Raw genomic sequence first — 10,628 nt, forward strand, 5'->3', positions numbered from 1 at the left:
GTCCTTCAGGCAACAACCTCAAATCTGCTTTACTGTGAACTCAGTTTGAATGTGGTGTTGGTATTCCTGTGCGGCAAGTTCATTAAAACTGCCTCTCTTAAGATTTGGAGTTGATTAGATTTGCTTCACACTATCCCATTATTCTTCTGCTCTGTTCTAGTTAGTTATGAAGGATGGTGTTTAGAGAGAAACTGATGGTAAGTGTGAGTTCTAAGCAGACCTGATTGAGCAGCAAGCAAAAGGAAACAGACAGCAAACAGCTTTTCTAGTAGCTGGTGCGCTTTTGTGTTCAAGTTCTTTTTCTTAGCTGAAACTGTGGAATTCTGTTCACATGCCCTTAATTTACCTTTTCACCGTACAAGTGCGTGTGGCTGAGATGAGAATCAAGCTGAACACTTTCTGCAGTGGTAATGATGAACTGTGCTATGTACAGCAATGTACAGACCTGTATTTCTGGCCAGCAGAACTTGAAACACATGGGACTAAAGGGGAAATATAGGAAATACTGTGGGAGTGTGCTGAGAAAAGAGAGCAAACAAAAAGAGGGTGTGAGACTGGTACAGGAAGTTCAAAGCTCCAAATCTGATCATCCTTCATTTTGGTCACAGCTAATTGCAGCACAAGGTTGGGTTTATTACACACCTCAAATACTTGTGGTTACATCTGCAGTGCTGAAATGTACCTATTGGTTATTTATCATCACAATAGAAACGTTCACTCACGACCCTTGTTTTGCATTGCAAACCTAAACTAAGGCTAAGAAGAAAATAGTTCCTCTTTCCCATTAGCATTCACCTCATTTGAAAAGGTGCTTTTGGTGAATGCATTGACAGCACTACCATGGTTGATTTCTTTTCACTGTGCAATAATTACTTCTTTTTATTTAAAGGGGAAATGTTGCAGATCTGCACTTTAATCACGAGAGTGAGTAAAAGTGTGACGTGCACTCATGTTTATTTGAATGAGTCATGGTAGGCACATCTGGCCTATTTGTTGTGCTACAGAGCTGTTCTATGTAATTTATTGTTGTTGGAAAACAAATTGGGTGGGGTTTATTTCCATGCTCATAAATGTTTTGAGAAAAGTATCACCGTATTTTTTCCACCCACTCAGTACACCACAATGAATTTGTGGGGTTGTGCTGTGAACTGCTACAGCTAAAAATAAACCTTTTTTCTAACCCTTTTCCTATGCCAATTCATTTCATCTCTGACAGTGGGTGCTTTGGATTGGAACCAGAGCATCTTTCAGAGTGAATGTGAGCTGCTACCAGCACTATTGGAAAAGTTTCGCCCAGCCTCTATGTATGGAGCTGCCAGCTGCACACCTGAGCACAAAGTGCACAAATACACGTATTTAAATGCAAAAGAAGCTAATTTCTCCCTTGGGTCTGTGCAAACCTATTTCATTTATTCTGCTCCAAAGATAACATGAATTTCAGTACTAGTAAAGATGATAGAATATTTGTAAGTATTTAATTCATCTCTTCCTTCACTTCATTTTAAAGGTATTTGTTATGCTCTCACTAGCCCTAGCCAGCTGGGTGCCATCAGAGATAAGGACAGCCTACAGCAGTCCCAGAACTTACCATCTTAGAAACTTATTTATCTTTGCTCTTGTGTTGGGGTTTAACTTTACTTCGTGTTTAACCTGGCAATGCAAGTGACACCAGATAGGGCAGATGCTGAGAAGCAGGCACGCTGATGCATCGTGGTTTTGTTGCTGGCAGATGTGAGCAGCGCTCTAGGCTCTAAATGCGGCTGTGTCTTCCTTACAAATTGCAGCTCAGCTGTTCTGGGCACATGCCTGGTGCTGCTGCCAACCAGATGTTGGCACTGGGATATTTTCTGGATAAGGCAGGCTCATATCAAGACTTGTAAATTAACTAAGTCATGTTTTCTAAGTCATGTTCCATTAGACTTTTAATTTCTTTTTTATTTTTAACTTCTGTCGCTGCCATTTTTGATGTAATACAACTGAGCGTATCTGTGGAACGATTTTGTGTGGCCTGCTACTTCTGCATTTGAAAGGTCTTCAGTCAATAAGGGAATAAGGCTGATGTGTTTTGCCTTCCCCGTCTCTACCAGGCAGTCTAAGTGATTCTGGGCTGGAGCCAGGAATCAGTGCAGTTGTCTGTGTTTCAGATTACATTTTGAACAATTGGATGGAGATGAGTTTCATCAAGACAGACATTAACTTGATGACGTACCATAGCTCACCTCATACAACCCATGCTCGTCATCTTCCTCAAGCAAATGCATGACAAAGAAATGTAGGAGTAGTGCTCAGTATCAGTGTGATCTATGTACAAGCATAGCCTCTTAGGCTTGGGCAAAATTACTCCGCGTGTATGGAAAGGAATATCGACAGCCTTAGGAAGTGAGAAGTCTCATCTTCACTGAATGCTCCCAAACAGAAGATTGCGGAAGTGATAAATCATGAAGGGAGTGCTGCTACTGTTGGAAAGCAGCAATCTGTGTCTTAGCAGAAGGGATGCCTGTCTGTCGTGAGGAAAGGCAGCCGGTGGAAGTTCTGGGAAGAAACACTGTGATTTCAGGAGGCACAACTGGGCCCTGAAGCAGAGACAACTATGACTGCAGAGCCCTGAAGAGCATAGAGAAACACTGGGCTGCGTTTGCATTTCGCGTCATTGCCACCACATGAGGGAAGAGGAAGTTGGGCTGCAGCTCTGATGTGCTTTCATTTGTTGTCTAGTTCATCTTCAGCAAAGACACCCTGATGTGCACGCCAGAATAACTGTGTGATGGTTGCCACTTCACTGAGAATCCTGTTGGCAACGTGTGTTGGCTGCTTAGGTAAGTACAGCTTATGGCTTTGCTTCTTTTATCATTAGCAACCTGTAGTTCTTCAGATTTTTTATGTATTTCAAATCCAGCCCAAAGCATGTCAACCTCAGATAGACTTGTGTGTACGTGAGACAAATGTGAAGCATGTTATTGTAATCCAGAAATCAAAATTAAAGCGTGTGGGGGATCAAAAGGCATTTTTACCATGAGATTGTTGTGGGAAAACGTGTAGAGGAACACAATTTAGACATTTAAAATGTATTTTAAACGTATTTTAAATGACAAAACAAGTGAGCAGAAGTGACACAAGTAATCAGTTCTTCGAACAGCTTCCAAGTTGTTGTTTGCTCACCACGTCAGTTCTTTCCCTTATTGTTCAGCTGTTTATTACCCCTACAACATTCTCTGCTTTTAATGTAGGCAGATACTCTGTTTTAGTCTACGTGTTAATGCAAACTTAGAGCTGTTTGCACAAATTGACAGCAATAAATATGCTGTATTCTTACCCAGAAGTATCCTCAGTAGGGAGCACAAAACATTTGGCTTCTAGCATAATGTTATAACAATAAAGCTCCCGGTAGAATTTCAGGCTGGTTTTCTGAGCCTTTGCTGTTTCTGTTCCTCCCATACATGTCCTGCAAGGGTTTGGGTGATTCACAGAGCAGCTGCAAATGCTGGGCTCGCTGAAATGGAGGTGCTGTTGAGTGCTGTATTGTGGGGGAAGAAGTAGAGGTGTCATTAGGTGTGATGGCTAAGAAGCTAAGGAAGGTTAAACGTAATTTGTGTAATTCTAATAAAACTTAACCAGATGCCACGTTAGGACCAGTTAAAGGCTGAGTCATCACCTTCCTTATATACCAATGTAAAAAGAGTCTGAATTGCAGGATAAGAACTGGAAGAAAAATACAAAGCTTACACTCCTTTTGAGTAGTTCCTCGCTTTAACAGTTTACACTCTGGAACAAGGATGATAATTTTTCACACATCAAATGAAATCCATATTCTCAGCAGCCTGGGGAGGATAGATTTGTGTAGGATTGGCCTTTCTGTGATGAGAAACCAAATCGCTGACGTTGAAGAAGAGCATTATCTGATGTCCGTGCAGTGATTTCACTATGGGAGAAAATATTTTGTACGCTGTTGTACTGCACTTCATGGAGGCAATCCAGCAGGTGAAGTGGGCAATGAGTGGTGAAGTGGCTGAAAGTAGGAAAGAGTAAAAAGTGTGATGTTCTCTGATATCATCCTTAGCTTAAAGCCAAAGGAAAACCTGACGAAATAACTGTGGTGTGAATATGGTGGAATATGTAATAAAATAAGGAGGTGAACGTCATGCTATAGATACAACTTTTTCAGCAATAGCTTAAAAGGAAATTTCTAACAAAATGACAGAACCCAAGACAAAAATGCTGCACTTTTTGTCACTAACAGAAGCAGGGCAGGAAAAGAACTCCTACATGGGGACAAAAAATTCTAGTGAGTTTTTCTTTCTTTTTGACAAGCCTTTTTCATGATGGATGAATCATTCTGAATAACTCCTTTTGGTCATTCCTTATCTGGCAGATAAAGACAAAGTGTTTAATGTGCTTCAAAGTCGAGATCTCTTATTTATTAAAAACAAACAAACAAAAAAGCCATTCATTTAAAATAAAAAATAGGTATATTGACAAGTACCAAGAAAAACTTTGCACGTTATGCACCGGTGATGAAGTGATGTAATACACAACTAAAAGTTACTTCAGCCACAATGTGTCTACATTCAAGAAGTGGGCAGTAACTAGTCATAAAGATTAACGTCATCATGATTTTACAGTATTAGAATATTTAAAATAGTATCACTGTAGATATTAGAGCTGTTATATGATCTAATTGCCTCTTTCTCTTTAAATCTGTACGTATTTCTCCCAGTAGCTACAGATCCCAGCAATGTAGTAGTCACCCAAACACCAACAGAAATGCACCTATCTATTGGAGACTCCACAGAAATAGCCTGCACTTGGGAAAAGTCGATTAAGAGATATAGAATCAGCTGGTATCTTGTTAATAAGGAGAACATCACCAGAACTGTATCATCAAAACTTGTACGCAATGCCACCCGTGAATTCAAGGATGTCCTGGTGATTGAAGCTGCCAGTGCAAATGACACTGGGCTTTACTACTGTGAGATAATTATTGAAATACCTTTCTATAAAAAAGCATATGGAAATGGAACAATGCTGGTTGTTGAAGAGCGAGGTAAGATTGCATGAGTATGTTTATGCCACTTAGCGTATCACTTCCTTCCCCTTCCTCAATGCTGCAGATCTCAGAATGAGCAAGATGAACACAGGAAGACCTGAATGACTCCTTATGGCAATTACCTTAAGCTGCCTGCCTTAACAATCCCGGTGTAAAGTGTTTGCTTTCTTCTCTAAGGGTTTTACTAAGAAGAATTAGCTCTCTTAGGATCTGGAGAACCCGTGTATCAGCAGTTTGTTTCACAAAAGACCCAAACCCAGTTCCTTCTGTAGAGGAATCCATTAGGGTGGATGTGAGATACATTCATTATCTTCTATGTGGTGGGAAATGGGTGAAATAATCATGTGTCACCGCTGAGGAACACACATTTAATTCTATTGAGAACAAGTTAGAAAAAGTGGGAGATTAATATGAAGGATATAGAAGTTTGGTGTCCACATTAATAAGTGTTTCTGTCCATGAGCTCATGACAAGTTGATTTCTAGAGGCCGTATTATCTTACTTTATTATTGTCACGTGCTAACCTTTAGCAAGAACAAATCAAAGTCCCAGTTCTGAATCAAAGATTGATAAGCATTAATACAGTGTGTATTCAAACCCAATTAACTTATTAGGCAGCAGGGATGAGATGTGCTTCACATAACTCCAGAGAAAGAGCGTGTCATACCTAGAAAGCAATTTACCTCACTTCTGTTACACAGCTCTCTCCATATTCCAGGCATCACTTCCTGAAAATGCCAGTCTCTTTCTCTCTTTTTCTGCCTCTGAACTGTAAAGAAAAGACTAGGTGGCCAGTTCTGACTAGACCTTAACATGATCATGTAAGTGTTACATCAACTGCTTAAGCCATAGAATCATCTGCTCATCCAGCCCAGTCTGGGGCACTGCTTTACACTTATGACCAACTGGTAGCCCAAATGGAGGCACAAAGATGATAAAAAATCTAGATAACACCAAAGGAGATTTAAAATGAAGAGCGAATGAAACAGTGTTGTTCTAAGTAGGAGGGGGAAATAGTCTCCTGAATTGTATTTAGTGATCTGATCCATCTTGATCAAGAAGCAGTAGCCTAGAAGTATGGTAGAAAAGGTTCAGATGCACTTGGGGAAAAAGCTTTCATTGCTGTAGGAGCAACAAGCTATAAGTGGTACTGATGTTAATACTCATCAGAGAGCATCCATCAGGAATGATGCAGGGTAGATGATGTTGCGTATGAGTAGGAGAATGGATTGATTCACCCCTGAAGTTGCATTCATGTTCGGTATGTAATAATGTTTTTCAATTGTTTCTTTGAGTTGTGCATAACTTTACTTTAAAAATGTAATTGCAGAAGCTCAGTCATTGGAGAGGAATGCGCCATTAGTTTGGGTCATCATTCCCATCATTACGTGCTTAGCAGCAGTGGGAAGTTTATATTTTTGCTACAAAAAGAAACAGAAGTTGACAATTTCTGGTGAGTGACAGTATTTCCATTAACATGTACTTTCTGAAATAAGTGCTCAGAAGGTGCTCTGAGCAGCCTGGTCAAGCTGTAGGTGTCTATGTTCATTGCAGGGAAGTTGGACTAGATGGTCTTTAAACAACTCAATTCTATGAATGTATGATTCGTGGAACTTGAGGTCTATGTGAGAACTGATAAGTAGTAGATGCCTACTCGGAGGTGAGCTGATATTGGTTATCTAGATTAGTTTTTGTGGCACATGCTGTTGACAAGTTCTCCATCACATAAGAGATATTGAGAAATCAGAAGGTAGCTGATATCGTCTGCCAGCAGAATGCCACACTATCATCTGTCGCTGACTGGCCGCACATAAGCTCTGCACACTTTGCTTCAGTAGTTTGGTAGAGTAAAAATGTGGGCAACAAGAAAGTGATGATCATAACTCTTTTCTACTAAGGTTCTGCCCAGCTTCCTGCACCACAAGAAGGGCATCAGGAGGAGCAGGCACTTGAGGTGGCAGAAATTTATGGAAGAACTGAGTCCACCAGAGAAGAAGCTGGTTGGGTAAGAGGTTTATGCCAAACCTTTCTCTTGCTCTGAGGAAAAGACATTCAAAACAAGGCACTGGGGGGTATGTACTGAACTGAAAGCATGCAGTGATAAACTGCAGGTCTAAGAATGGCATCTTACTGTGTGTGAAGAAGTTCTGAAGCACAGAAATGAAAGATAAGTACTTTAAGAGCCAGCACTCCGAAATAAGGACTTCCCAAATCCTACATATGCTTAGGAAACGAATATATGTTGGTTTCTGCATAGCCCAGAATAACAACATCTGAATCCCACTTCAGTTTGGTGGTTTACTGCATCAAGAAGCATCCACCCAGAAGGAACAATATGGCTGATTATTTCATTTAGCTTTTGCACTTTTCAGATTTCACAGAGCCTTATTTACACCTGAACTCATATCTTCATTATCCCAAATGAGTACCTTGAGTCTGGTGCTTCATTAGCTGAGAAATGAATCCCAACACAGGGAGATTTTGCCGCTCAGTGTCAGTGATTTCCCTCTAGAATTGTAACTCTGTGTTTCTGTGATGCATCCGGTGCTTCTCCCACTTTTCATTTAGGCTATGCTATATGTTTGTGTCTTGGATATAAGGTTCGTTTTAAGTAGACTTTGAAAGTAAAACTTTTGACTGGAATTTTCTTTGCTTTTTAAGGCTGTCTCTACGCTTTATAACTCACTGGATTCTTTTTACGACGCATCAAACCGAAAGATGATGAATCCACCGTCACTACTGGACCCAGTGCAGCAGATAAGCACATCCCATGGTCCAGGGCAGATGCAAAGTCCAGAACAAGGGTGTGCTGAGAAGCTTCCATCCACTTTTGATAATCAGAACTCAAGGATCATGTAATAACTGTTATATGGCTAAACAAGTTATGGAACTGAAAACAGTATGGTAACGTGCTGCTGAACTATCCATTACGTGCATTTCCTGTGAGAAACGTGTCAGAAGAAAGGTTGGTTCAGGGCTGTTTTTTGAATGTTTTGTCACTGACCTTATTGTAAGAGCAATTTTAGAAAGCTGTCTTCATCTCAGCTGTTTTAAGATGGTCTGAATGATCCCTGTGGTCCTTGTCAACCCAGGATATTCTATGATTCTAACTCCTCCCCCATATCCAGAGTGTGGAAATAATATAGGATGCATTCTATTTTGAAAGATCTTCTGGACTGAACAACTTTCTGAACAGCAAAAGCATTTCTTCAGGTAGCCCCTCTGTACATCAGTTTTTCATGATGAGAGAGCTGGGGCTGTTCAGCTTGGATAAGAGAAGAGAGACCTGAGAGTGGCCTTTCAGTATTTAAAGGGGGGCTGTAAGAAAGAAGGGGAGAGATTCTTTAGCAGAGTCTGCTGTGACAGAATGAGGGGAAATGGTTTCAGACTAAAAGAGAGGAGATTGCCATTGGATATAAAGAAGGTTATTTTTTACCATGAGGGTGGTGAGACACTGGCACGTGTTGCCCAGAGAGCTGGTGGATGCCCCAACCTTGGAGACATTCAAGATCAGGCTGGCACCTGGTCAACCTATAGAGGTATCCCTGTTGAATGCAGCAGAGCTGGGCTAGATGTCCTTTAAGGCTGTTTTCCAACCCAGTTGATTCTGTGAAACAGCAGAAAGTAAAGGCAAATGCATGTCATGGCAATCATTTGGCCAAGCAGACAGTAGTGCATACAGGATGACGTCTGCTCTCTGAAAAGGTCGTCTGTGCTGTCAATGCCATAGAATGAGTGGTGGTGCGCCAGGAGGTGTTGTGTTCCTGTGGAAAGGGGCAAGAAGTTAATTCACAGAGCTACAGAAAGTCTGTCAGAGAACGCAGTCTGCTGTGTGCAAAGAAATACTGGGTTTAAATGAAGCTGTATGTAATATAATTAGGTGTATTTATTGCCAGGTGTCTGCTATGCTAGACACAGAGCAGCTTCCCAAAGCCCTTCTAAACAGCTGGCGCCATCTCAGCATGTGACTGCTGGCTGTTCAGCATCCTGCAGTGAACTCCTTGCTTTACAGCACACCTCGTGCTCTGGCTCTGCTCGTGCTGTGGTGGCTGCAGCTCATGGAGCACCCTCCCAAAGTGCTGCAGTATATTGTGGATGCGTGTCCTGTTCCTGGGCTGTTCTGCAACCTGCCCTGGGGCATTCTGCAGCATGCTGCTGCCTGAAATACACTGTTATGGCTGAACTGTGAGCACACCCTGCAGGAGAGAAATTATTTCTTACTCTACCATTTATGTAGAGGATTTTCTTCTCCTACTTTTGAACTTTGGTCACTTTACAATCTTGGTCTTTTTGGTCCTTAAGCTTGTTATTACAGATACTTCTGCTGTGTGGTGGAGCACTGTGCTGTGCCGTATTCCTTTGGGGCTCACAGACATGACTGTCCTTGATTTCTGCAAACCCTGCAGCTTTTTTTCCCTATACCACAGAGTCAGAAGCAGTAACAGGAGAGGTGACCTTCAAAGCAGGTCAAGGAAGCTCTCAGTTATGCCTCACAGATGTACGTGGGTGTGGTAATGTTGGCCATTTTATGTGTTACTGGTCACTTCTATAGATAAGTTCTGTGAAGAGATGTGTGCAATATTCAGATAATGAGTAAAACCACTAAACAAAGATTGCCACCTGGCCACAGTTTCATAGTCTGTAAATCATATTTTCATTACAGCACCAGTAACAAATTGTTGATTAAATGTTGTTTCTAGTAGCAGAGTTCCTTATTAATGACAGCTGCTCATATTTTGAATGCTGACATGGTTGTATCCAACATCTGGCACATGGGGAGACGGATCTCCACTTCATCAAGTCTTATTCTTGTCTGACAGCAGCCGTGAACTGCAGCTGCCCTCCCCATTTCTATCCCACTGGTGGCACTGGCTTGGAGCTGGTGCACTTCAGCCTGTTTCCTTTCACCTGGTACTGCAGACCTCAGCCTGCTCCATTGCACAGAGATCCTGTGGAGCTCAGCTTCATTCAGCTACCTGGCATTTGGGCAGCTACTCTTGGCAGTTTGGCTGCTGGATGCTGCAGTCTGCCTTGAACCTCACTCCTAGGAAGAGGAGCCTGGAGCTGCACCCCTGGCTCTATAGCATCAGGCATCCCTGGCAGCAGACAGGAGGAGGAGCCCCCAGCCCATTGGCCCAATAGTCATGTTTCTGTGTGTGATGCTTGACCTGAGATAAGGTGTTTTTGCTTGTTGCTCTATTGAAAACTACCATCTTCAAGTAGATCTTCTCTTTAAGGAAACCTGAACCACCTGAGAAGGAACTGACGCACATATGTGGGGCGCATGTTTCCACTCACCTAAGGGAGATGTGTTGCTTTTATTCTGTCTCACAGACTGGGCCTTCCTACCTCAGTGCAGTTTTGTGCACTGCATCGATTGCAGTCAGACTCCAAACCAATGCATATCACCACATCCTTTGTAAACAACTGCAGAAACAAAGCAGAATAGATCTATGATGGTCAGAATTTATTTCTGATGTTATAATTGTCTTGGGGAAGGTACAATGAAGGCTGTTTGGTTTGCTGGTGTTTTTATTTAATTAATGCCATCTTATACCACTCTTGTAGTAGCTTTTTAAGCTCC

At 41.7% G+C, this 10,628-nt stretch overlaps 1 protein-coding gene across 2 annotated transcripts; it reads left to right on the forward strand.

The window, feature by feature from the left end:
* The first annotated feature begins 2,627 nt into the window (after window positions 1-2,627).
* LOC107314073 (uncharacterized) lies at window positions 2,628-8,052 on the forward strand. Of its 2 annotated transcripts, none has more exons than XM_032444558.2 (5): window positions 2,628-2,816; window positions 4,715-5,041; window positions 6,375-6,497; window positions 6,943-7,049; window positions 7,706-8,052. In XM_032444558.2, exons 1-5 carry the CDS (start codon window positions 2,765-2,767, stop codon window positions 7,901-7,903), a joined length of 807 nt encoding a protein of 268 aa, XP_032300449.1. In that variant the 5' UTR covers window positions 2,628-2,764; the 3' UTR covers window positions 7,904-8,052. The 2 variants fall into 2 exon arrangements, with proteins under 2 accessions (XP_032300449.1, XP_015718437.2); XM_015862951.3 differs by having other exon boundaries at window positions 4,718-5,041.
* Window positions 8,053-10,628: the final 2,576 nt, after the last annotated feature.

This window comes from Coturnix japonica, chromosome 4 (genome assembly GCF_054131305.1).
Source record: "Coturnix japonica strain WE chromosome 4, WE-NBRP24, whole genome shotgun sequence".
Lineage (NCBI taxonomy): Eukaryota > Metazoa > Chordata > Aves > Galliformes > Phasianidae > Coturnix > Coturnix japonica.

Coding starts and splice junctions, on each gene's coding strand:
- LOC107314073 (XM_032444558.2), top strand. CDS start 2,765: ATGGTTGCCACTTCACTGAGAATCCTGTTGGCAACGTGTGTTGGCTGC. Junction 5,042..6,374: donor GCTGGTTGTTGAAGAGCGAG/GTAAGATTGCAT, acceptor ATGTAATTGCAG/AAGCTCAGTCATTGGAGAGG. Junction 7,050..7,705: donor CCAGAGAAGAAGCTGGTTGG/GTAAGAGGTTTA, acceptor TTGCTTTTTAAG/GCTGTCTCTACGCTTTATAA.